Genomic DNA, 27,980 nt, shown 5'->3' with positions numbered 1-27,980 from the left:
TATTTTCCAAGTCCAGTCTTCCAGCCTTCCTCATTCACTTATCTGATTCACTGATTCCACTTATCACTTTCAAAGACCCCCCCCTTTTTTAGTTTTGTCACAATACCTAGAATTGCTATCTGGTGCTTATAGCCAGATAGGAATCTGGTAGAAAAAGGTATCAATACCAGATATCCATTATTGACATCAGATTGTTGAGAAATGTGGGGCACTCACAATAGGTTATCTGCATAGCTTAGGTAAATGGCAGTCAAAACTTTGAAATTATTCTGGGCTGAGAATCTGGAAGACACTGACCCACCTGTAGTTACCTGAAAGGACACATCTCCTGAGAGCAAACCCACACAGCTATTGTCATAGGAAAGTAGGAAGGTCACGAAATAGAACGGAAGGGCACAGCTGCTTCTAAAATCCCATGGAATAGCTGGAAAAGAGACGATGGCAAGCTCAACTCCAAAAATTCTCAGCTCAAGTTTAGGGCTTGAAGTATAGGGGCTTCATAAAATTATTTTTAAAATATAAAGGTCTTATTTCTTTTCATTGTCAGATGAGAGCTAAAATTAAAAAAAACAAAAACAAAAAACCCCCAAAACCAAACCAAAACAAAAACCAAACAAGCATACACTCATTCTGGATTGGAATTAATGCATTATTCATCCTATCTCTTTGTAAAAAGTTAAAGCATTGATCTGGAAACAGAGGACCTCCTGAGAACTGGACTAGGGATTATACAGTCAGATCCCGATGAGCGAGAGCGCCTCCGATCCCCGATCCCACCGACGCGCCTTTGCTGGCCGGAAGAGCCTCACTTAGTAATGGCCGGCTGAGGATGAGAGATCTGAGAAGGAACGAGATGAGAAGACTTCCGCGGAGCTATTTGATTTGTAAAATAAAATCCTCCAGAACTGGTCATCAGACCTTGGATGAGCCATTACGGCAGAGAACGGAGAATTTCTGCCTTTCGCTGAATTTTTAAACCTCAGTTAAATCATGGAACTAGAGCTCCCAAAAGCAAAGAGAGGGTATCTCGACTTAAATAAGTACTTTGTAATGATATCACAAATGTGTGCTTGCTTATTTATTTATTTATTTATTTATTTAACCTAGCCTTCCCCTAAAAGAACCTGAGGTCATTATCAGTAACAGTGTCCTGAGGGGGAAAAAAAAATGTGGTTTTGAAGCAAAACTAAATCCTGGGGACCCAGGGCACTTCTGCAGTCCACGAGTAAGGGTTTGGAGATGGTAAGATGAGAAGCGAAGACTTTACCTTTGTCCAACCCACAACCTTCTTGTATTTATTTCCTAAATTCTTTTACTTACAGTTGAAATAGAGGGCCTCAGAAAGGGACTGATTCCTCATGCCGGATCTGAAATCTGAGAAAAACGGACCATTCTGATTGGAAAGACCAACGTGGAAATTACAGAACTTTCCACCACTATAAAAATATTAAATTAATAGTAATGCCACTTCAACAAAAGAATCAGAAATATTCGTGCCACCGTCAAAGATTTAAATGTGCAGAGTTAACGACTCTAGGCAGACTCTCATTTGTGTGTGGTGGTGGAAGGATAGTTTTGGGGGATGAAAATGGATTTTTCCAAAGTTTAATTAGAAGGCGACTCCCGTTGCAGCTGCCGTTCCGTATGTGGTCCGAGTCATTAGAGCTCTGAGTACCTTATAGGAAGCAACTGATCCGAATAATGTCATTTTCCTCCATTTGAATAAACAAAATCACTAGACGCAGTCTGCTTTCTTTCACCAGACAGGAATAGCAATATAATTTTGCTGTAATGTTTCTGGATTGTGTTAGCTCCTTGGCTTGGAACCACATTTGGGTAGGCAGAAATACCATCTCACAAAACATCATGTGATACAATGAAAGTAAACTTTCTGAGCTGGATCCATTGGTTAGACGCTTGAATGCCAGAGCACTGGAGACAAATATAGTTCATCTTCGAATGACGTTGAGTTTGAACTGTGCAGGTCCACTTACGGGTGGATTCTTTCTGACCAATACAGTGCAGTACCGTAAACGTATTTTGTCTTCCTTATGATTTTCTTAATAACATTTTCTTTTCTCTAGCTTATTTTATTGTAAGAACACAATATATAATACATGTAACACACAAAATACGTGTTAATCAACTGTTTATGTTACAGGTATGGCTTCCAGGCTAATAGTAGGCTATCAGGGAGGCAGAAGTTTACACAGATCTTCGACTGCACAGGGGATCATTTCCCTTAACCCCTGCATCGTTCAAGGGTCAACAGTATAATCCAAGACCATAGGGGTGCAAGACACTGACTTATTAAAAGGCTTAGGGGAATGGTTTGGGGATATTTATCTAAAGTGAAGACAATTTGCTGAACCATGTATCCACTGCCCCTGGGAACATGGAGAGTCTCTGAATTTGGAGGCCACATGTTACCAACATGAGTCCGGTGCTGAGAAGCTGTAAGGTGTGGGTTTGTGCCAGGTCAAGAGAAGGCTCTCCAGACAGCTGAGGGGACAGTGATCCTGCTACTTGTCACTCGACAGATTAAACGATGTTTAAAGAACATCAGACAGATCAGTTTGCTACATGCAGTGTGCAGTAAACCTTAATAAGAGAATTAAACTTCTAGCTTTCTAAACAAGGGTATGCTATATTTAATAAATAGTTATTATCTTTTTAAGAAATTAGACCCAAGGGGAGACTGAACAATTTGACATTAGCTGCCCGTAAACTCAGTATTAACTATCTGTCTGGAATAACCTGAATTGTCCAGCAGTACTGATTCAACAAGTATGCGATGTGAATGGGAATAGGACCGAGAAGGGGTATTCCTGTGACACTGCTGTCTCTCCCTTCAGTCACACCTGTGACCTTACAGTGGCTTCTCGATGACCAACTGACAGGGAAAAGTATGCATACAATCAAACTGTAATTTACATTTTATGACCTGTGGGAACCAATCGAGAATGAGTACTACAACGACGCAGCTCTGATTGGGACGGGCCTGAAGGCAGTTTGCTAAGAAGCTAAGGATAGCAAGAATACACATATGTGTTCAGGAATCTGCCCAAGATTGCTGGAGAATTATGAGTCTTGTAGTATTTTGTCAGCACTCTGAATAAATGTTGCCTTGTAAGACACCTTTTCTAAAATGCTTTGGAGATGAACTTTAAATTGATGGGCTTTCAAGCTGCTTACCTCCTGTTACCTTACCATCTAAAGGCTGGTAATGTGAAGGCTAACTTCTAGAAATGGAGAGAGCTTGAGAAGCTGGAAGAAAGTAACTCGACTTCTCGGTAGTCGGTAATAGCCTGTCCAAGAACGACACAGGTAGTTTTATGTTAATTTTTTGATCAGGTAATGAAAGTCTTAGAGCAACGGGTACTCTAGCGAGTCATAAATATTAAAGTTGAATCAAAACATAAATAGCTTATAAGTGGCAGGATTTACTACTATTTTCAGATCAATTTTGGAAAACAGAGCCTCAGGATGCTTCAGATACAAAGGCTAAACTATGGCTAGAAGGTTTTCTGCCATTCATTCACAACAGAAACAATTCATGCTAGTAGTATTAATAAAAAATCATACTTATAAAAAGTACACTAAGAAGACGAAGTGTTTTGACTTTTTCAATTTACATCGTGTGTGTGTGTGTGTGTGTGTGTGTGTGTGTGAAATAAATATATATATGGTGGGTGGGGCAGTGGGGAAAATACCTTCCTGCTCATTAGCCGACAAGTGCCATCAGTTCTCATCGATCTTCCAGTAAGATTACTAGTGCTTTCTTCTTAAGCATTGAAGTTCAGCAAAGCACCATCAGATATGCGAAGAAAGCCTCCAATATGAACTACCTCTAAAGGCCCAACCAAACCAAGAAAAAAAAGAGAGAAATCAAAGGAAATAAAATTATTGCACAGAGCAGAAGAAATTCACAGTATACGAAAACCTTATCGTTTTTAATCTTGTTTTGAATGACATGAGAGAAGATAGTAATTACAGAAAACAAAAGAATGTTCTAGGAAAGGAACAACCAAAGGAAAAGTTTGCAAAGGAAATACATGATATATGATATAGAAATTTCAAAGGTCATATGATAAAAGGAAATCTGTGAGAAAGCATAAAAATTTTTAAAAAGAAAGTAGAAGAGATAAGAGAATCAGACGATTTAACCAGGAGGTGCACTATCTAAGACTTACCCCCCAAATTTAGGAAAAAATGGATGGACCATATGGACATAAACTTCCAGATTGAAAGGACTCCGTGAGACCCAGTGGGGGTTGAATACACCCCCTCAAGGGGTATTGTTGCAGAAGTTCGGACTGAAGATGAAAGTCTCAAAAGATTTCGAAGAGCAAGAAAAGGTCACATTCTGAAAACTGAAAATTACAATTTTATCAGCTTTTCCAATTTCAACTCCAGAAGCAACAAGCCAATTGTCTTTTCAAATATCTTCAAAATTTGGAAGGAATGTTATTTTACATTAGAATTCTATCCAGTCAAAATACCAGTTAAGTGGGTGGGCTGAATCAACACATTTTTATACATGTGAGTTCACAAAAAAACAAAGCACAACAAAACACAGTATCTCAGGAAGTTACCAGAGGCTGTTGTTCTCCACCAACCCTGTGGAATTAACCAAGAAAGAACAGACCGGGAGATGCAGGAAATAACAAGGGATCTAACACAGGAGGCGGGGAAGGAAGCCCAGGACCACAACAAGACTCCCACAGGCCCGTGGAGCAAGCGTTGCGTCGTTCCTGAACGTACTCTAACAGACCATACCTGAGCAGAGCCAGTGTGATTTTGTATTAGTTTTAATCCACACCTTAGGTAAACTTAGTGAACTTTTGAAGATACCTTATAATGAAGACTTGCTTCATAAATGTTCTAAAGCTTGTTGCCAATAAATGCCTATTATGTAAGATACAAGCGAGCTGGGCTTATTTTCATCAAACATAACACCTCCGTGTAGGTTGTGAAGGAGGATTAGAGAGCCCCATTAACTATGTGACAACGGAGATGTGCCGTGAAAAAGCCTAAACATTATCATCTGCCAAATTTCCTCAGGCTGGTCTGCAACAATGAGCCAACTAGGTTGAAGCAAGAGCATATGGAATTCCAGGGGCAGTATCTCCAGGAGAAAGTAAACCTGGTATGTCTGATTTTAGTTAGTAATGTTTTATAATCCTCTACATGCTTTGAAAATATTAATTCATGTAATTTTCACAACAATCCTCTGAGGGAGGTATTCTCACTATTACTAATACATTATCATCATCATCCTTACTTTATAGACAAGGAGACAAAGGCAAAGAAAAGTAATTGTTCAAAGTCTCAGCTCGTAAATGGCAGAGATTTATTCAAACCCAAGTGGGTCTGGCTTTTAACTGGCACACTCTGTTGTCCCTACTCAATGGGTGTAAAAAGATCTTCAAAATGGTTTGACAATTCTGTTTGAGATTTTAGAAAATATTAGTGGAATAGTTGTATATGTATGTAAAATATACTATATATAGTTTTTGTATATATATATAGCAAATAAATGCAGTACAATGAAGGAATTAAGATAATTTTGCACTATTTCAGCAGCAAACAATATTTCTATTGTGCAAGAATGTATGCAATAGATATTTATTTAATCAAAGTTCGTGCATACATTAGGGGTTATTGAAGGGAATCAGGGCGACTGGTGGGGTAAAGAGGGGGCCGGAGCAAATGTGCTAAATCTTTATCTAATAATTGCTGTTTAAAATTGGTAAGTCAAACAAAAATAATCCAAGCAAGAAAATTAAGGTTAGCACTAAGAGAAATCCACAATAGCTTTGAAAGTATGGCCTCTTGGGAGTGAGGTTCATACTTGGGGAGTGAATGGACTGGGGCAATGCTGTCTTATCAGCTTTGAAGTGGTTTAGACCATTTAAGTGTCATTACTATATTTTAAATGTATTATTTTGGAAAAGATTTTAAATTATAAATGTATGTGTGTGTTAGCTATGTAGTTTAGTGGATACTGTTCATATTTTTAAGTTATTTGACAGAGTTTAGTCAAACAAGGCTAAAACTGATCTATTCAGAGAAAATTATTTCCCTTTGCAGAAGTCCAGTCAATTGTATGTAAACCCAGCTCTTGGCAGCACCCGATAGACCAACCATGGCTGAAATCGGTGTGTCAGACACATGCCAACAAATTTGAACTTCTACTAGAGTTTCATGTCTTTAATACCCTCGTGTATTGCCTTCTGTTTTATAATGTCAATGGTCTTCAAGACATGACAAGATAAGTCCCTCAGTCTAAGACAATTTAGCCCCCCCAACACACACCTTTTAACAGCAAGAGGTAGAAGCAAGATAAGCAAATAGGAAACACTGAAAATGCTAAAAGGAAGAAAAGAGGTTAAAAGAACAATGGCAATAAAAACACGTTAGCCCCACCTCAAGTTTCTAGAAGGACTTCCCTCAGGTAGGCTAGGCCAAGATGCCGATATCACATTGCTAAAAGAAATTTTTGGGTCTCATTTCCCTCCTATGTAAAAGGAGAGAGTTTGAAGAGATGATTTGTAAGTTATCCTTGGGCTTTAACTTCTTTTACTATGAAATTTTCCTGCACTTATCTGACATTATCACCTCCATTATCTTACTTGAGTTTCAAATGACCCTTGGGAGCGCAGTCCGGGCTGGTGCACTAGGGGTAGACTCAGGCTCACAGAGGTCAGATAGGCTGTGCAGGCTCAACACCTAGTAATTCGCAAAAGAAAATCCTAACTCACCTTTCTTTTCTTTCTACCATATACCTACGGTTCTCCACAATGTTGTTTTGTTTTGTTTTAAGATTTTATTTATTTATTTTGAGAAAGAGAGAGGGAGAGAGCAAGCGAGCGAGAGAGCACGAACAGGGCAGAGGGGCAGACAGAGAGGGAGAAGCAGACTCCCTGCTGAGCAGGGAGCCCCATGTGGGGCTGGATCCCAGGACCCTGAGATCATGACCTGTGCCCAAGGCAGAGGCTTAACTGACTGAGCCACCCAGGCGCCCCTTTGACCATGTTTCTATTTACACAGTTACGCTAATCAGAAAACTCATGACTATCAAAGTGGTGCATATACCTTTTGTGTGTATTTAGCTGAGCAAAATCTTTCATTAATTCTTTTAACAGCTAGCGTGACTCGGACATTCTCACCATTGTCTTAACTTCACGTGTTGAACTTCCACTTACGCAGTTGCAATGAAGGGTTTAAGTCCTCATCCTCCAGGAATCGGTAATCAAAGGAGGGTAGGTTGGATTGCTATAGGAAAAATCAAGATACAGACAGACAGAGATTATACCGACAGTGGAAAACATCCTGTGTTTTTAGTCTGGAAGCAATGATACCAAATTAGGCAAGCATTGTAGATGGTCATTTTTATTTATATCACGTCTCCCAGGGTCTCTAAAATGTGATTGTTTTCAGATGCTCGCAAAATGGGAAGGAAGAGTTAAGAATGATTTCCAGGTTTCTGGTTTGGGAGACTGAATAAGATGATAGTAGCATTTAAAAGTAAATGATAAGAGCAGTTAGCAGTAAAGGGAGACCGTGAACTTCGTTTTAGATGCACGCCTTTGAGATGCGCAAGAGGAGAGTTCCAGAAAGCAGGTATATACACACACACGAAAGTGCAAGTCTTCTTCCAGAGGCTGAGCGAGAGATAAAGACTCAGGTGAGTCGTCATAACGGAGGGAACAGTTAAAACTTCAGAACCCTACAGGAAACGTGTAGAGAGCAAGAAGAACACAGAGCAGAGGACAGAATCTCAAACAGCTCCAAATGCTAGAAACACTTTTAAAAAATTTTTAGAGGAAACAGAAAGGTTCAGGATATAAATGGGAAAATTTCTCAAAGAAAGGGAAGGGAAAACTAGGAGAGAATGTCACAGAAACAAAGAGAAACATTTAATAAAAGGGGTGGGTCAATATTGTCAAAAGTCACAAGTCAAGTAAGCCAAACACTAAAAAGCGTCAATATATCAGTAAACCTGAAGATCCTTGCTGATTTTTGTCACAACAATTTTAGGGAAGCAGAGGGATTAGAAGCCATCTTTGGGTGGGTGGATCATGGGTGTCATGGCCAACAGGAAATGAAGATTGGAGGCAGCCAATCTTTCTGTAATTTCCTACAGTGAACATGCAGCAACATTTGTGTCAATGAATCAAGAAATGACTCAAGTAATTTGGCTAAAAAAGAAAATTAAGAAAGAAAAGAGACTATTAGCTAGAGGCGGCTGTGCAGATTTGAAGATCATCTGTTGTGTATATCCTGAGGGCTTAGGAAGAGAGAGGAAAGGAGAACCGCAATGGAGAAATCAGTGTTTTGAGAAAGCAATTAACACTTGATTTTTTTCTCACATGTGAGATAAGTGTACCTGTAAAAGCCACTAAGAGATCGTGTCTGAATGAGATCTTAGCCTATAAAAGCCCTTAAACATAAATGAACTTCCCGGTTGAGAGCATACTGCTAATGCTTAAGGAAGGCTAAGGTTTCCAAAAGCATGTAGGACAAAGTAGGGCCGACCCCGAGCGGTAGTCCTGCAAGGTGGTGAGCTGGTAGAGCTCTAACTGACCTGCCGACGGTTAGGAGGCAGGAGGTGGGGGGTTCAGGAAAGGTCTTTTGCGTCCAGGGCCTTCTCCGCCTCTCCTCCTCTCTGTGCTCTATCTTTGATGACGCTTGTGTGAGCAGTGCTGACTGAGTCACGTGAATTAAACTTCCTGACCTCAGAATAAGATACATTTTGAAAAACAAAATGTTTACAATCCACCCATGGAATGTTTGAAAATTATTTTTATTTGTGTCTTTCTTCAAATGGCATAACGACTCTTCTTCTCAAATATAAGAACTAGAGGACATTATCTCAGATCTATGTGTTAAAGGAAAACGAATAGCTGTGCAACGGAATGTCTTATAATGGACTAAATGCAGAACATCTGTTCTAATGAGAAAAAAAATCTTATTTTAATAATTACTTGGAATAACGCTCCCAGTAGGAAACAGAGAGACAAAACTTATTTCTATACAACGGAGCATAACACCATGTTTAGTGCCAACATCAGGCATAGCTTCTCAGACTTCATTTTTACATTTTTCAAATACATTTTTCTATCTTTCCCTCAAACACAATATACCTAAACAGAATTCCAACATCTGTTTTATATGAGAAATGAGTAAAATATTTCCATCGAAACAGAGGGCATCAGCACTTACTCCTTTGTATTCTATTTTGAAAAAAGATTTTCTAGAGAAAAAGAAACACTTTACAATCTCTTCTGGTTAGACTTGAAATCAAAACTGTCTTCCGTTGCCTGCTGGCTGAACAGGTCTAGATATCAGTACATTACCACATCTTTGGAACTGTGACTTCAGAGTGACAATTGCTCTGAATTTTTGCTATAGGGTCTTGCGCTTAGAGCCAGAATTTCCTGTGCTGAGCTGCCTAGGTGCCGAGGTGCTGTGGCTGTTGGAGGGGTTAAAGTTGGAGCCACTGATGCATATATTTTGGGGAGGACTCATAAAAACACGACAGTGGAGCCCGGGTCAATCCATTCCTGGGAATGAGCAGTGACCAATAGAAAAGGAAGAAGAAGATCCAAGAAGGCTGAGGTAAGCATTCTGAAGTCCTGTCAAAGTGGAAACAATAGATCAAAAGGTGTTCCCCGTGACTGGTCCTAGCAGGTTTTCTTTTTTCTCATAGCAGGCTTGACAGCATAAAATAAAAACAAACCGTTATAGTCACAGGGTTTTTTTGTTTTGTTTTGTTTTGTTTTTGTTTTTGTTTCTCCCCTTAACTGAGTTTGAGCAAACTTCAGACCCAGACTCAGGACTCAACGGTATATTCCTGGACAGCAAGGTAAACTCTTTTTGTGCTTTTAAAAACCTAAAGGTACGAATTCAAAGTTCTGATTCATCAGAGGCAGGGTTACAGCTTAATAACTAAAGTAAATCCCTATTCTGAAGAAAAGAATGTTTTAACGTGTCTCTATTGGAAGATGACCAGAGCAGAATTCTGCGATCGTAAAAAATTCGACAGCTCGCGGAAGCAGCTCTGCACTTGTCATTTCCCTCAATTTAGTAGCACGATGAAAAGATCAGCGTTTTATAAATGATGTTGTTTTATTTTCTCCTGAAGAATCAGTAAAATGTATTCTGTTCTTATGGTTAAGCAACGGAATTAAATGTACATTGGTCAAAATGTTACTGTTGGTATATATGTAATTATATTTATATATATATAAATATAATATATATTTATTATTTTTCCTGTTGGAACAGTTTGTTGTGCCCATAACGTTGTTGCTATTTCAGGGGAGGGTTTATACCCTTGACGTGGTCATATACCAGTAATAAGTGGTAACCTAGTCTTTGTTAGCAGCCATCCCGAGAAGATGGAGATCTGTCCCTAAACATGCTCTTTGCTTTGTTTCTCATCAACCATAGTAATGCCATAGCTGAATATGTTACTTGCCTAATTGTGAGAGAGAGTTCATAATCCAAATTCCCTGGTTGAACAACTTGAGTTTGTACTTACAAGATGAGAAGTCTCCCCCAAACCCCAATATGAAACTTACCGGAGAAGTAGAGCAACAGAGCAAGAGACTAATGACACATTTTTCTTCATATCTTAAAACCTTCCTTCACAGCAAACTGCTAAAATGTTCTTTGATCTCTCTATTTCTTTGGTGCAGGGGCCAAAGAGCCTGGGAAATCTCATCCAGATGTTCTGCTCATTTAGGAGTAAAAGTAAAAGCATATGCTTACTTCTTAGAAGCAACACAGACTCTCAATTTGAGTTATTAAAAGATCACTTTTTTTTATACTCCTTTATTCAACTACGGGTTTCAGTTAACTTTCTTGTATTCAATAGCTAGAGATGGAAAAGCACTTAGAGCTCCTAAAATTTGCTTTCCATTTCTCAGTTTTCCTTGTGATTGGGTTAAAACCAGAAAGCTAGAAGGTGGTGAGCCAGTTTCAGTGTTTGCAAAATGCTTTGCATATGGTGCCTACTAAATATATGTGTACTCATTGATATCTGTGCATAAGTTGTTGACATGTATTTACCTTCCCCCAAAGAAACAATGTTTACTGGCTATTTTGGTACACAGAATTTTCTAAAGGTCAATGTATTCCAACATCTAACAGTTATATCCCCTATCCCAGGTATGATAATGGCAACCTCAGTCTCTTTCATCGTCTGGGTGTTATTTATAACAGATACCGTATGGACTCGAAGTGTAAGACAGGTCTATGACGTCAGTGAACCAGAGGATTGGGCTGTTCATGACTTTGACTGTCCCAGGGAGTGCTTCTGTCCCCCTAGTTTCCCTACCGCTTTATACTGTGAAAATCGAGGTCTCAAAGAAATCCCTCCTATTCCTTCAAGGATCTGGTATCTTTATCTTGAGAACAACATGATAGAGACCATCCCTGAGAAGCCATTCGAGAATGCCACCCAGCTGAGATGGATAAATCTAAACAAGAACAAAATCACCAACTATGGAATTGAAAAAGGAGCCCTGAGCCAACTAAAAAAGCTGCTTTTCTTGTTTCTGGAAGATAATGAGCTAGAGGAAGTGCCTTCTCCATTGCCGAGAAGTCTAGAACAATTACAATTGGCCAGAAACAAGGTGTCCAGAATTCCTCAGGGGACCTTCAGCAATCTGGAGAACCTGACCCTTCTTGACCTGCAGCACAATAAACTACTAGACAATGCCTTTCAGAGAGACACTTTCAAGGGACTCAAGAACCTCATGCAGCTAAATATGGCCAAGAATGCCCTGAGGAATATGCCACCAAGATTACCAGCCAACACAATGCAACTGTTTTTGGACAACAATTCCATTGAAGGAATACCGGAAAATTATTTTAATGTGATTCCCAAAGTGGCCTTTCTGAGACTAAACCACAACAAATTGTCAGACGCAGGGCTCCCTTCGAGTGGTTTTGATGTATCCTCAATTCTAGATCTTCAGCTGTCTCACAATCAACTCACAAAAGTCCCCCGAATCAGTGCTCATCTGCAGCACCTTCACCTTGATCACAACAAAATTAAAAGTAAGTGATCATCAGGGTATGCCTTTGATTGAAATGCTCGTGGTCGTTAAACTTATTCTATGTTTTCTTTAAGAATAACAACTGTGCTGGTCTTTCCACCCCCCTGCCCCCAACCAATGTGCCCTTAGATTTCTTTTTTCAACTTTCAGTATTTTGTCTTTATCTGTTCATTCTCACACAATCTTAATGAACCAAGAAGTTCAAAGCTTCAAATTGTAAATTGAAAAGTGGACCTTAGTAATCTACGAAGGGTGATTATCCATTGGAGAAACCAAATGTATCTTCTTTTACTCCTAGGAGAATCCAATACTTCTGCCTCACTGGGTAGATTTATTTAGGAAAATGTACCAAGCATGAACAACCTCATGCATGGTAGTAGGAGGAATATGATTTAGGAGGTATCAGAAAGGGACCTTGATCCTAAAAACTACAGGTGCCTGAAACACCGTAATGAAAGTCTCTGCTTTAGATCGAGGGTTTCTCAAACTTTAGAGTGTGCCGATTGGTGGCTCCACCCCAAGTTCCTGATTGAGTAAGTCTGGTTGATACTTGAGACTTCTCATTTCTAACAAGTTCCCAGGTGATGCTGAGACTGCTGCTCTGGGGACAAAACATTGGGAACCAACAGTGTAGATTAACACTTTGTTCAACTGAAATGGAAACAAGTGTTCCTGGAAGTTGGTTAGTTCTTAGGACTAATGGTAATCAACAAGGTAGAATGAATGATTGCTCCTTTCCTGAAAATAGCTTTTGATAAGGGAGAGAGAGATGAATGCGAAGTGCCATGGGGGCAGAGGTACCATCAAGGGAAGATGTGGTTATGGCTGGAAGGCTGGAAGGCTGGAAATGCTAACTGCAAACATGGTGTCTTCACAGTCCTTGCTGAGACCAGGCTGACCCTGCTGCAGGGGCGGACAGTATCGTGGTCTAGCCACAGGGGCACTGCAACCAACTGGATGCCTAGCCTCAACCCTGGCACAAGCCCTTTAGGAAGATTATCTGAGGAGACTTCTCCTGCACAGCCTTAGAAAATACATTCCTAAAGTTAGAATCAGTCGGATAGTTTGTAGGAAAATGGCACAGGTATTGTCCGAAGGTGGTACTGCTTGGTTATTATTCATTAGTTTCCTTTAGGCAAATAATCACACAGACATCCTATTTATGAGAATAGACTATTTTTCCACTGGGTACTGCTCAGTTATTCAAGCCTTTTTCTTTTTCTTTTCTTTCATTTCTTTTTTTTTTTTTTTTTTTTTGGTTTTTCTGCCAGCATACTTGAGCATATAATCCAGGAATTAACAAAGAGGCTGCTGCCACATTTTTCCACGGTGATGACACACATCGTTTAATCCTGTAGTCAAAAGCCAAAGATGCACAGAGAAAAAAAGAAAGAAAGAAAGAAAGAAAGAAAGAAAGAAAGAAAGAAAGAAAGAAAGAAAGAACTTAATCACTGAATCTGTTTCACCGAACCAGATAGAACTACAGTCAATATTGACCTAAATACATGCTTTTTTTTTTTTTTTTTTTTTTTTCCTGATGAAAGTTCTGTCTACAGGTGCATTCCTTATCTGGCAACAGAAGTCCCATAGACATTTGGTATGGGAAGTGAATTTAAAGGGATTCCACACAGATCACTGTTTATGAACTGGGGATTCCCCTTAGAAGCTGAGAAAAGGGGTTTTAGGAGTGAGATAGCAGAATTCAGCACGCTGATGGGCACGTTCACCCACCACTTACATAGTTACACAAAGTTATACAAAAAAGAGTAGGACTCTGTTCTTCCTCCACTCGCGTTTTTAAAAGTTTTACAGTATTTTCTCATATATTTCTGTTCTTCAGTTGTTCTCATACCTTAGCAAGCATCAGGATCATCGGGAAGGCTTATAAAATAAAGCTCGCCAGCCCCACCTCCACATTTTCTGACTCAGTAGGTCTAACAATTTAGTTCCCAGGAGGTATTGATGCTGCTGGTCCAAGGACCACACTTTGAAAATCACAAATTAATCCTCACGAGAATCTTGGTTGGTAAATCGTTAAGAGTTTCTGAAGAAAGAAACTGAGGGTCAACTAAGTGAGGATACTTGCCCAAGGACAAAGAATAAATATAATACAGGACCTGAGCTCAGGCCTTCTCATTTTAAGAGTTGTTTCTTACCCATGCAGTATAAATCCCACCACATTTTCTTCAATTTCCAGAATACAAGACTTTAGAAAAATTTCTATCAACCCAGGTAAGAATAATTTTAACAGCAACAACAAAGAGAGATTTATTTGTTCCTTAATGTAGATATCAGGCACAGTCATTTCTATATTCCCAGAAAATAAATGTGAAATAAGAATTTCCCTGGCTAGAATTATTGGCTCGCTGGCATATCACACTGTGCTATAATAACTGTTAAAGTACTTGTTTCTTCTGGCTGCATAATCTACTCTAGTTGTTAATAAAGTGATTTCCAAGAAACATAGCTTTTATATGAAGAGTTCTTAGACTTTACCAGACCGTGACCTTTTCTTATGAAAAAACATGGAAATATTTATTTTTTCTGAACAATTTAAAGGAGTAAATTTGGCAAAAAAAAAAAAATGTTATCTATTCAAATAAGTTACTTCTCTGTGTTCTCTAAGAAATGCCATAATGAATTTATGAAAATATAACTACATTTAGAACTTGCTTCTCACATTACATTTATTCAGACATGCATTGGTTACGGGGCGTAAGGGTAATAAGGATGGTAGCACATTAAAAGGGACATGGTCTCTCCAGAAGGCAAAGGATCCCATTAGTAGGAAAAGGACAAGGCTGGGACTCAGCTCTGGCCACTTACTTGCTAAAATACCTTGTGTGCATTACCTTACCTGTCTGAACCACTTGCAATCCCCAGGTAGGGAGAATAATCATATTGCCTGATAAACACTGTGATGATAAAGTAATAATGCATGTGAAAGATAACTTTATATACACAAACTGCTATACACTATGAGTCATTATTTTTAGCAAGTTGAATTCACAAAATGGCATAAGATCAGAGCATAGGAACCTCGCTGTAAGCATAAACAAAGGCCATTGCCAAAGTTAGGTGGGTCTCATCTTCCAAGGGAAGACCTCTTTCTCAAAATAGTTTCAAATGAGACGTAAAAGCAGTATACAGACTCATGGTTGGAATCAGTTATTATGCACACTTGTCTCAATTTTGCTATTTTAACAGGTTTTCTCTCCTGAATACTCCTATATTTCAGTACAGTCATTGATGCCAAGGGCTCTGGTCCAAGGCAGGTGCATGATTTCTCACATCCTCACCATCTGAAAAAGCTGGTGGGATATTTCCTGGCTTGGATCTTTGTAATTCGATTCTTGGCAAATACATCCTTTCTAATTAAATACATTTAAGTATAAAGATTCAAGGTTCTTTTCTGTAAGTATTATATATGTAAACATGTTAAATGTACTTTTTAAAAAACTCATCATACACTATTAATTGGAAATTTTGCATTTTAAGGTAACTTTTAAGCACTTTCCCTGATAATAGACTGATTTGCCACTTACACAGCCATCCATCCTTCCACCTACCCATGCACCTAACCATTCCTTCTATGAACCTTTGTCTCCACTTCAAATGTCCTAAATACTACCCATCTCATTTTATAGTAGTCTAAGCATGCCTTATCTCACCTGGAAGCTTAGAAAACAGATGATGTATATTCTTTTATTTCCATCGCAGTTTTTATTTTTTTTTAAGATTTTATTTATTTATTTAGAGAGAGAAAGAGAGCAAGCGAGAGAGAGAGCATGCAAAGGTGGGGGTGGGGAGGGCAGAGGAGAGGGAGAAGCAGACTCCCAGCTGAGCAAGGAGCCCAATGCAGCGTCCATCCCAGGACCCTGAGATCATGACCTGAGCTGATGTCAAATGCTTAACCTGCTGAATCCCCCAGGCATCCCTCCATCACAGCTGTTAACAATATGTCCTTTCTCGTGCGGTGTTCAAAGTATAACTGAATATGGAGTAAGACAACTATATATATGTTGCATATTTTGAACGGGGTTACTTTTATAAGACAGATATACCTCCAACTTGACAAAAATGATTGGTGTCTCTGGCACTGCCACAGACCAGGCTGCTAAGCCCTCTACAAGACTGTTTCGTGGCTTCTTGGTCTTCTCGCACCTGGTCTCCTCTGTTCTAATTCATTTGTTCATGCCATCTTTGTCTCCGTAGATGTGAACGTCTCTGTAATATGTCCTCCCACATTGCCTGCAGAACAAGACTCCTTCGGTTACGGACCTCACCTTCGCTACCTCCGTCTGGATGGAAATGAAATCAAACCACCAATTCCAATGGATTTAATGAACTGCTTCAGGCTCCTTCAGGCTGTCATTATTTAAACACATCTTCAACATCTGAAATCTGTTTAATGAGCTAATATTTCTGAAATGAAATTTGGGTACCATTCATAACTTTAAGACAAAAGTCACGTTTCCAATTGCTCTTGGCCACCGTTTTTGTTTGTACAGCTTATGTTTTCTATTCAAAGATGCTTTCACCAATGATATGTAGCACGGTTGGCTTTTCTTTAATTAATAAAACAGACACAGAGTTCAGATAGTTTATCAACTCAAAGATAGTTCTTTTTTGTCTCTTCCACAGCTTACTAATATCAAATAAAGCAATTGTATTGTTATGCAATATAAAAGACATCTGTTTGCATATGTTCAAAATTGCTTATGCAGATATTATATTAATAGTAGAGATACAGTAATCTAACAGGAGGTAAGGAGATCTGAAAAAATGAAAAAAAATGAAACATTTCTTCATCATAATTAATTTCAGATGGCTAAGTAGCATTTGTAAGTGTAAGTGTGGTATTTAGCTCAAGAATGGATAGGAAATGTATTAAATACTTCATGAAAGGAGACTTTTAGCCATTTAGTACTAAATAACAGAAAAACAGTAATCTTCAGTTCATTACTATTTTTTATAGCTGTTGTTCTTAATATAGTACAGCGTACTCTATCGATTAAACAAGTCCTAAGTTTTACATTTGTTATTGCAGAATCTTAGTGTTTTGCCATTAGAAATCCACTTGAATTGCGAATTGTTCAGCTCTTATATTTGCCAGTGGTTTTGGATTTTTTAAATAAAAAGAGTGAATGCTTTCTAATGAAATAGTAGTAAAATATTTATTTCAGGTGCATTATTTACAAGTTTTATTAAGAACGTATTTTAATAAAAGGTATTACAATAACAATAATCTCTATTTTTCTACAATGAATATATGCAAATATATTTTCTCCTACCTTGTTTTTCCTTCTCTTCTGATAAACATAAGAAAAAATTTATACTGTAATCACTTAACATAATACACCTATTTCTCATGAGTCAAAAAGAATAACCCAGGATTTCATTTAGTAACAAAGTGCAGTTTACTTTAGACTTCTAATTTTTAAGATATATCTATAAACCATAAATATTCCATGGAGATTAATACATGAATTTATGTACTTTCCAAATAGTATTCTGAAATATCCTATACAATTTGATGTATTTCCCTAGAAAAATGATCATATATGTTTGTGAAAAAACAGATTAAGGAAAATCTAACATGTTACTTTACACCAAGTCTTCTCAGAAATGTAATGTTATTCTATAAGGTGGATTCTTAAGAAAAGAGCATAATGTACAGTTTTGCCTACTTATTTTCACAAGAAAACTTATTTGGGCTTAGGAGGGAAGAACCAATTAACACACTTTGAACAGAGTTTTTAAAATGCTGGCTAAAGGCAAGAAATGAAATTAATTGACATTAAGAAAAGAATATTTTTAAAAAAAACTTGAAAGCACATAAAGAAAATTATTAAATTTATGTCATGAAAATATAAGTAATCCTATATCATTAGGCTGGGGAACAAGAATATGTTGAGAGAAATATAAGAACTTTAAATATTTGAAAACTTGCCATGTGAAAAAGGGATAAAATGTATTCCAGGAGCTCCAAAATGAAGAGGAGAACATATGGGTGAAATGTATATGGACCCATATTTTAACTCTAGCTAAGGAAGAATTTTCTAATAGCTGTTCAGCATCACCCAACAATGAAAGCAGCTTTTCTTGAGATGCAGTTACCCACCATAGGGACTGTTCAGAGAATGAGTGATGGTTCAAGAGAAAGGCTATAAAAGGAATTCCTGATCTTGAAGCAAAGCTGTAAAATGTTCCTTTGTGACCTTTTCAACTCTAAGAATTCCCTCTCTTCCCCCTCCCTCCTCTGCTTCCTCCCTCCCTCTCTCCCACCCTTCTTTCCTTCCTTCCTATCTTTTTTTTTCTTTATTTATTTCAGAAAATAGACATCGAGTACCATATATATATACCAGACTGTACTACACACTGGGGATATAATAGTTTTCACTATAGTGGATAAGACACCAATTAGGTGAAAAACCACAAAAATATATAAAATTTTATCTGTGATAAATGCTATTAACAGACAGCTACATGGTACAAAGGAATTACTAACACTGATTTGATATAAAGATTCTCTAAAAAAGTAATGATTAAGGAAACACATAAAGGATGAGAAGTATTTATCACTGGTGGGAGGGAAGGATAGTTCAGGTAGAATTTAGACACTGTAGTTTCTAGGAACAATTTAGAAGTTCCTGAAGAGTCTTAAGTCAGAAGGGATTCTGTTCATTGAGGGTTAATATCATGTAGTGATAAACCCCAGCTTTCTCGCTTTGTGGTCCTGGGCAGAATCTTTAAATTCTTTGTGCCTCAGTCTCTTCACATTTACGAAATGGGGACAAGAAATAGCATCTACCTTATGGTGAGAATTAAATGAGTTAGGATACGTAAAGTGTCTGGAAGAGTGTGAAACACATGGTAAGTGCTAAATAAATGTTTATTATTATTGTATGCAATATATAGCTACATAGATCTAGACATACATACATATATGGGCAAGCTTCTTGGTGTAGTGAGTGAAACTGTTTGGAGGGAATTTTAAGACTAAATGGGAATAGATCAGTTAGGATTTTAATCTTACGGCACAAATTTAAAAAAAAACAGAGTAGCTTAGAGTATAATGGCAATGATGGGGTTGCTAGAAATGGAAGGACATGGACAAACGTGAGAGAAATAGGATCTAATACTGTCAGGATTTGGTGGTTGATTGGATAGATGGGAGCAAGAGCAAGGAGGTGGGGACACTTGGGTGGCTCAGTCATTAAGCGATTAAGCGTCTGCCTTCGACTCAGGTCATGATCCCAGCGTTCCTGTATGGAGCCCCACATCGGGCTCCCCGCTAAGTGGGAAGCCTGCTTCTCCCACTCCCCCTGCTTGTGTTCCTTTTCTCCCTGCCTCTCTCTCTGTCAAATAAATAAATAAAATCTTAAAAAAAAAAAAAAAAGAGCAAGGAGGTGGTAAGGTTTCTGCTTGCAAAGCTGAATACACAGCAATGTGTTTTCTAAGAGGACCATGCTAGTAGATCATGAGTTTGATTTTAGACATAGTTAGTTTGAAATTATTTTGATTCATCCAAAAGAAGTCATGTAAGCTGTTGAATGAGGACTAATGTTGAAAGGAGGGGTCTGGATAGGCACATAAATATGGAGGTAAAAGTTTCTAGATTTTGTTAATAGTTCCAAAACTCTTGGGAGAATTCTGCATTTAAATATTCATATGTGTATGAGGGAAGACTGAGTCAAGGGCAGGGGACAGATTGAGAAAAGGCAGGCATTATTCTAAGTATTGACCAATGAAGCTAGGAGGAATAGAGTAAGCTTCTGTCAGAAATTATTTTTTAAATATATGCACAAAGTTACTATAAAGTCTTTAAAATTTACAAATAATCTGCTGTTCTCTTTCTTGGTGTATACATTGTAACTATTACCAATAATTTTTAAAAATCAAGAAAAAAACTGGGTGACAAGCTCAAGCCATTTTTGAAGTTATGGGATCTTGATAGCGCTCAATGTCTCATGGTATGGCCCTAACTAAAACAAAACACTTTTATCTATGAAGTCACACTGTAAATATGATAAGCTTCATTCATAAGCAAGTAAAAAAGGAGCAAAAATAAAAGAAAAGGCAGTATCCAATGATCATGAGCAGTATATTTGCAAATGATAACCTTCAAAAAAAAAAAGATAGGCTTTTGGTGGTAAGAACCCTGTAACAGATTGTTTTATTTGCTTTCTCTAAATTCTCTTTTCAAAAACAAAACAAAAGAAAAGAAAACAAAACAAAAAAACCTAGGCAGAAGAACTGTATGGTGCGAGATAATTCCCAGAAGACATCTTTTATAAAATTGGTGTCAAAGAATCCAATGAATCCTCCACCCCACAACATGATTGAATGGAAATGTGAGTGTGTATTGATAAATAGATAGATGGATGTATAGATTGAGATATTTAAAAGTTTCAGTGTTCTAAGAACCATGCATTGGCCAGGAAGAGTGTAAATTTTATTGGTTAAAGTTAGAATTATATGTCATATAGGAAGAATGAATTTTTTCAAAGTTAACCACAATATATTGGTAAAGAATGTAGAACTGTTAAACTAAGACAAGGGAAAAGTAGAGTAGCAAAGAGTATTTATTGAGTCTAAAAGAAGGCAAGAAGAGAAAGAAAAAAAAGGACAAGTGGAACGTATATAATAAGGGCATTTGAATCCACATATATCGGTAATTACATGGTAACAGTGGTTAAGAACTTGTGCTTTAGAGAGAAAAGATCAAGTTCAAATCCAGCTCGTGGCATTTACTTTGCCACTTCCTTGATCTCTGGCAAATGTTTGAACATTTCTAAGGATCGGATCCTCATTTGCGAAATAGGGAACAACACCAGCTGTCTTACACAGGTGCTGTGAGGGTAAGAGAGAACAGATGTGCAGTTCTTACCACCTGACACGTAGAAAGTCTCCAATAACTGGTAGGTCGGAGTTTTATTATTAGCAGGGACTCTGGTACACACAATTGCACATGTTTTCTCCAGACCAGTTTGCAAATAAGAAACTGAGAAAAGTGAATGGTGAAACTGATCCACGTTCATTTACGTTTTGGTGCCCTGGAAAGCTACACAGTCAGGTGGCGTTGACAGTGATGGGATGGGGCTGGAGAAGTTGGATAGTAAAAGAAATGAAATTGGGATGGGACGGATCAATTGAAGAAAAAACACTGAAGCCTCCACGGAGTGAAGTCTAGGCTTGAGGGGAATTACGTGTGCATAACCCGGAAGGAAAAGACCGATCTGAGCCTGGGGTCTACAGTTTAAAGTGTTGTAAGTAGCCCAATGCTGAGAAATGAGAAGGCTCTGGGTGTGGGAAGGAATTGACAGAACAAAGAAGTGAATGTCACCAAGGTCAAAGAGGAGCAGGATCTATGAAATTGGAAGAATCGCCAACGCAAGTGCTTACAAAGGCAGAGCTCCTGCTTTGACCACCATGTTAAACCACCTCTCATGATGAAATAGGCCTTTATAGTTGAAAAAATTAACAAAATTATTCTAGAATAATACATACATACCCATAACAATTGATTATTAAAGTACTTCTTTAAAAATTGTTGTGCCCTGTGGTGCCTGCATAGGTCAGTCTCTTAAGTATCCAGCTCTTGATTTCAGCTCAGGTCGTGATCGCAGGGTCGTGAAATCGAGCCCTGTGTGGGGCTCTGTGCTCAGCATAAAGTCTGCCTGATATTCTGTCTCTCTCTCTGCCCTTCCCCCCACTCACTTTCTCTCTCTCTCTTAATAAATAAATAAAATCTTTTAAAAAATTGTTGTGCCCTATGGAATGATATTTTGCATAATATCTGAAATATTGCATATAGTGAAGGTAATTTATGATTTAGAAAAACAATGAAATGTATTATTTATCAAAAACTGTAGAAAATTTTTGTTTCTTATGCATCTAAATGAAACTTCTTGCTCAGAATATTTCTATACAGGGAAAAGAAGAAAAATGATATATAAGCATATTATAGAAATTAAAACTGTTATGCAAATATATCACCTCACTTGCAAAGTCACAGGATTATTATCCTGAAGTTTGAATCTGTTGTTCTACCTTTGGAAAAATATCGCTTTCTTTGTGACATTCAGCTGAGTAAACAAAACTCAAGTGTAGAAAGAGACTCATTGTCTGAGTTCTTAAAGGATTCTGAAAACAAGTTAAAATGGTCCTGGAAAAAGATCAGAGCAGTCAAATGACTAGCAGGAATGGCTTTTACAAAACCCATCTGAAAAACTATCCATAGTGTATATTATGGTGCCAGAGTTTGTTTCCAACAGGGCAAGAGTCCTGCCACATATTCCATTTGCTGGCTTCCTGCTTGCATTAAAAGTGACAAAACAAAGCTGTTGGTTAGTGAGAATATAGAAAAAGCTGTCAGTCAGTGGGAATATAGACTGGGAACACTGTCCAGGTTGAGAAGTCGAAAGATTGCCTTAAAAAATGGAAATAAAGATGGAACAAACATGTTTTCTACATATGCTTAGTAAGTTTAGATCTTATACCCAATCTTTACATAGTTAAGAGGAAAGGGGCAGAAAGTGATTTGGATAACTTAATAGTTACTGTTGTATTAAAATTGAGGGTGGTGAGATATTGTAGTAAGAGCGTTGAGGATGTAAAATAAGGTACACATAAATTTGAATCCCAGGTCTGCTAAGGGAAACTGAGAAAATTACTCAAACTCTTAGATCATTGATTCTTTAATTATACCAGGTGGAGAATAATATGTACTTTACATGATAGCTCTCTGAGGATAAGAAGTAGCGTATTTAAAATTTCCGCAATATAGTAGGTCTCAATAAGGAAAACTTGATCGTTAGTATTATTGGTATTCTTATTTGAGGTTCTCTTTTTTAAGAGTATTTATTTGTTTGTTTGTTTGTTTGTTTGAGAGGGAGAGAGGGAGAGCATGAGCAAGAGGCAGGGGCAGAGGGAGAGGAGAAGCAGGCTCCCTGCTAAGCAGGGAACCAGATGCAGAGCTCGATCCTGAGACCTTGAGATCATGACCTGAGCTGAAGGCAGACCACTGAGCAACCCAGGCGCCCCATTATTTGAGGTTCTCAAACAAAGATGTGCTAAAGAAGTTTAGACAGTACTTTACCTGGAAGGAATATGTGATAAAGTAAGAATAGTAAAATGTTAATGATGGAGTCTCAGGGCTTGGTACAGGTATTCACTGTAAGATTCTTTCAATTGCATAGTTTGAAAAATTTCGTACTAAGATTTTTAAAAATTTAGAGGCAGAAAAAGGACCTGATACTTAATTCTTTTCTACTCATGACATCCTAGTGACTTATAGAGGTTCTAAAATGCTAGTCATGATATTAAACTTATCTAAAATCGTTGAATGCAAATTTCTTTTTTTTCCCCAAATTTTTATTTAAATTCAAGATAGTTAACATACAGTGTCATATTGGTGTCAGGAGTAGAATTTAGTGATTCATCACTTACATATAACAAGCAGTGCTCATCACAAGTGCCCTCCTTCATCCCCATCACGATTTAGCCCAAGCCCCTCCCACCTTCCCCCATCAACCCTCGGTTTGTTCTCTATAGTTAAGAGTCTCTTATACTATAGGCTGGCTAACTGAACATACAAAAAAAAAAAGAAAAGAAAAGCTAAACTCCTGGGGGCGGGGGGTGAGAAAGAAACTTTGGTCGTACGCAGGAAAAAATACAAAGTGTCTCTTATGGTTTTGAATGCAAATTTCCTTATTTTGATGGAGAGGTCTAGCATTCACCAATACCATTTTACTCTCTTTCTGGGCACAGTGAAGGATGAAACTTTCCCATCTCTTTGGAAGGAAGCAGAGAATTCATGAGATAATTTCTGGACACTGTGCAATGAGCGGAAGTGACATGTGTCACTTCCAGGCCAAAGGATTTCATTGCTGAGTTGCAACCTTCTTTTTCCATCCCACTAATGTAAGGAGGAAAAAGTCCACATGTTCCAGGTTCCAGATGGTAGTGGGTCTGCCACTCTGTCAGCAATCTGTTTAGCTGTTCGAGGGATGATACGGGGCAGAGCTGCTCCCCTAACTGGTACAGGGACAGATAGCATTTGAGAGAAAATTACTTTTTTTAGTATTAAGCCAGTGAAATCTGTGGTATTTGCTATTACGACATAACAGTCTATCCTTATGATTCACTCACATTATACATATCTTCTCAGTGATGTAAATGGATAAATTCTGAAAACTTAGTGTTACAGAATCAGTATAATATTTGCAGTTTAATTGTTAACTTCTATCTAAACGATACGCGAGCTTGCTAAAATTCTAACAGCTCAGAAAAGTCTCCAATGAAAACAATGATTTCCTGCCCCACCCTTCCCACTCCAGTCCAGTTCTCCAGACACAACCCTGTATATATTTATGGATTTTATTTTTCTTGCAGTTATCTTTATATTGTTAATAATATGATTTTATCCTTCTTGATTTAGCCACTTGAAGCCACCCATACTAACCCTGTTGTAGGTGACCATCTAGCATACTCCCATCTACTTACTCCCTTCTTCTTCTATTTTGGTTGCTATCTTTTTATTTATATTTCTTAACTTAGGTAATAAACTTGAAAAAAAAAATTTACACTTCGATTCCCAGTTTCAACAACTCTAGGAGATTATCTCAACCTCTCTCTATGTGAGATGAAGTTAATTAACATCCTAACCTTTCCTTTTACTTTACCATTGTCTCCTGCCTGATACCCTTTATTTTCATGTCAAAGTTGCACACTTTTGTAAATAATAACTATGTTTTCTGTGCATGCTTATAAAGTGACTCTAAAAGAATTTTTTAGAAACAGTTTAGAGCAGGGCACCGGGGTGGCTCAGTGGGTTAAATGTCTGCCTTCGGCTCAGGTCGTGATCCCAGAGTCCTGGGATTGAGTCCCAGGTGGGGCTCCCTGCTCAGTGGTATATCTGGTTCTCTGCCCCTCCCCTGGCTTGTGCTCTCTCTCCTCTCTCTCTCTCTCTCGTTCACTCTCTCTCTCTCAAATAAATAAATAAAATCTTTTTTTAAAAGACAGTTTAGAGTATATTGAGTATGTAAACATTGTCTTTTCCTGAGTTGCAGTAAGAGTCAGATTCCTCCTTTTCTGCATCCATTCCTTAGCAAATATGGAACTTACGAATTTGATTTCTGAATCACCAGTTAATACATGTTCATCTTGTTTCTGCTATCATACAAGGAGATGTTGAAATGTGCCATTTGCTGTTGACCTCCTCTTCAATTTTTTTGCTGTAATGGATTGGTCCTTTTTATAATTCTGCATAATGACTTCAATGGAACTTTTGAGAGGAATGTGAGACAACTATGTTTAGACAGCATCTTCTCTGTCCATCGCTATTCCATTTAAAGATTCACTGTCACGTAGCTGTTTGAAATCTTCTCCTTAAAGTGTGAGCGTGAGTCCCGGGATGAGGTAAATGATAGAAACAGGAAGAAGTGTATGCAAGAGTATCAAGAAGTGGGGAGCTATGAATCAAAACCACAATGAGATATCACTTCACACCTGTCAGAATAGCTAAAATCAAAAAACACAAGAAACAAGTGTTGGAGAGGATGTAGAGAAAAAGGAACCCTCATGTCCTGTTGGTGGGAATGCAAACTGGTGCAGCCGCTGGGGAAAACAGTATGGAGGTGCCTCAAAAAGTTAAAAATAGAATTACCACATGAGGGGCGCCTGGTTGGCTCAGTCATTAAGCTTCTGCCTTCGGCTCAGGGCGTGATCCCAGCGTTCTGGGATCGAGGCCCATATCGGGCTCCTCCGCTAGGAGCCTGCTTCTTCCTCTCCCAATCCCCCTGCTTGTGTTCCCTCTCTCACTGGCTGTCTCTTTCCGTCAAATAAATAAATAAAATCTTTAAACAAAAAAAAAAAAAAAAAAAAATTACCACATAATCCAGTAATCCATTACTGGATATTTACCTAAAGCAAATGAAAATAACTAATTTGAGAAGATATACGCACCCCTATGTTTACTGCAGCATTATTTACAATAGCCAAGATATGGAAGCAGCCCAAGTGTCCATCGATAGATAAATGGACAAAGATGTGGTCTATAAATGCAGTGGAATATTATTCAGCCATAAGAAGAATAAAATCCTGCCACTTGCAACAACATGGACAGATCTAGAGAGTATAATGCTAAGTGAAATAAGTCGGTCAGTGAAAGACATGTATCTTATGATTTCACTCACATGTGGAATTTAAGAAACAAAACAAAGAAAACATAGAGACGAACAAACAAAAGCAAGTTCTTAACTACAGAGAACAAATCGATGGTTCCCAGAGGGGAGGTGGGTGGGGGGATGGGTGAAATAGGGGATGGGGATTAAGAGCACACTTACCGTGAGGAGCACTGAGTCGCATATAGAATTGTTGAATTACTAGATTGTACACCTGAAACTAACATAACACTGTATGTTAACTCTACTGGAATTAAAAGAATAATAAAAAGAAGTGGGGAACTAATGGTAAAGATGCATGGAGTAGGGTATTGGAAAGAAGCTATAGCAGGAAGGGAAGGGAATAACGTATGGTCCCCTGGGTCACTTGACTTCGGTGGCTAAATGTCAATGACGGTTGACTGCAGTTTGGCCTGCAAACGCAGAGGTACTTAGGAGGTCAGAGCCCTGCAGTGAATATCGTTCATGCTTTTGGTAAAATCACTTTGCTCCACTTGGTTTAAATAAGCAACTTTGCTCATGTGTGCCACCGATGGCAGCCCAACAGCCCCTTTGCACGTCCTCCTCATACACTTTCAGTCCCTACATGCCTCCTACTAGCGGGATTCCTCTTCCCTCTCATCACAAGCTCTTATTATTCAGTGAAATATTGAAACTACTGTGTAGTTTCCGCCTCTTTTTCCTTTTAATTTACCTATACTTGACTATTACTCTTTCCAAACTTACGGTCAAATGTGAGTCTTTTTAAAACATTAAAATCTATGTATTCCCGTGTTGGGTGAGTGAACTGCTTTGCTAGGGCTGCCGTGACAAATACACACCTGGGTGGCTTAGGCAGCAAGAATGTATTTTCTAGAGGCTAGATGTCCAAGATCAGGCTGTTGGTAGATTTGGTTTCTCCTGAAGTCTCTGTCCTTGGCTTGCAGATGGCGGCTTTCTCTCTGTCCTCACAGGGTTCTTCTCTATGCACACAAAACCCTGGTGGTGTTCAGTGTGTTCAAAGTTCCTCTTCTTATATACATTTTTAAATTTTTTAAATTTTTCTAATTGTTTTAAAATTTTTATTTATTTATTTGAGAGAGAGAGAAGGAGAGGGAGCAAGCACAACCAGGGGAAGGGAGCAGTGGCAAAGGGAGAGGGAGAAGCAGACTCTGCTGAGCAGGGAGCCTGACCCAGGGCTCGATCCCAGAACTCTGGGATCATGACCTGAGTCGAGGGCAGACGCTTAACCGACTGAGCCACCCAGGTGTCTAATGTTCCTCTTCTTAGAAGTCAGATTGGTTAAGGATTCACCTTAAAAACCTCATTTTGACTTTAAAAGACCTCATCCCCAAATACAGTCCATTCTGGAGTACTGGAAATTAGGACTTTAGCATATAAATATCGGTAAACACAAATCCGTCTGTAACAGTAGTCATCTGAAAATGTAATGTTTCCTTAACTATTTTAAGTATTTTATTTAGTAACTGGTAAAGATACCCATTGATAAATCATATGAGTGTTTTTTCCACGCTTTGTCAGACTAACCTTTACTGTTCGCTAATGTTACATATCTGTATTTGCTAGGTTCTTTTAGTGCTTAGAGAAAATCTGATTGCATTAGTCACTGTAGCTATAGATTGATCCAATTTAAATGCAAGTTAGCCCAGAAAAAGGAAAACACACCAATCAGTACTAAATTCAATCCTAGTTATCAGCCCTACAAAATACATAAAGCTTT

At 38.2% G+C, this 27,980-nt stretch overlaps 1 protein-coding gene across 2 annotated transcripts; it reads left to right on the top strand.

Annotated features, from left to right (window-relative positions):
* Positions 1 to 9,372: 9,372 nt before the first annotated feature.
* KERA (keratocan) lies at positions 9,373 to 17,281 on the top strand. 2 transcript variants are annotated; one of them, XM_008687681.1, is made up of 3 exons: positions 9,373 to 9,624; positions 11,179 to 12,072; positions 16,287 to 17,281. In XM_008687681.1, the coding sequence occupies exons 2-3, from the start codon at positions 11,181 to 11,183 to the stop codon at positions 16,451 to 16,453; spliced, it is 1,059 nt and encodes a 352-aa protein (XP_008685903.1). In that variant the 5' UTR covers positions 9,373 to 9,624; positions 11,179 to 11,180; the 3' UTR covers positions 16,454 to 17,281. The 2 variants fall into 2 exon arrangements, with proteins under 2 accessions (XP_008685903.1, XP_008685902.1); XM_008687680.1 differs by lacking the exon at positions 9,373 to 9,624 and adding an exon at positions 9,657 to 9,871 and having other exon boundaries at positions 16,287 to 17,280.
* Positions 17,282 to 27,980: the final 10,699 nt, after the last annotated feature.

The sequence above is a fragment of the Ursus maritimus genome, unplaced genomic scaffold, assembly GCF_017311325.1.
Source record: "Ursus maritimus isolate PB19 unplaced genomic scaffold, ASM1731132v1 scaffold_21, whole genome shotgun sequence".
In the NCBI taxonomy this organism is placed as follows: domain Eukaryota; kingdom Metazoa; phylum Chordata; class Mammalia; order Carnivora; family Ursidae; genus Ursus; species Ursus maritimus.
This window is presented reverse-complemented; position numbering and strand designations above follow the sequence as displayed.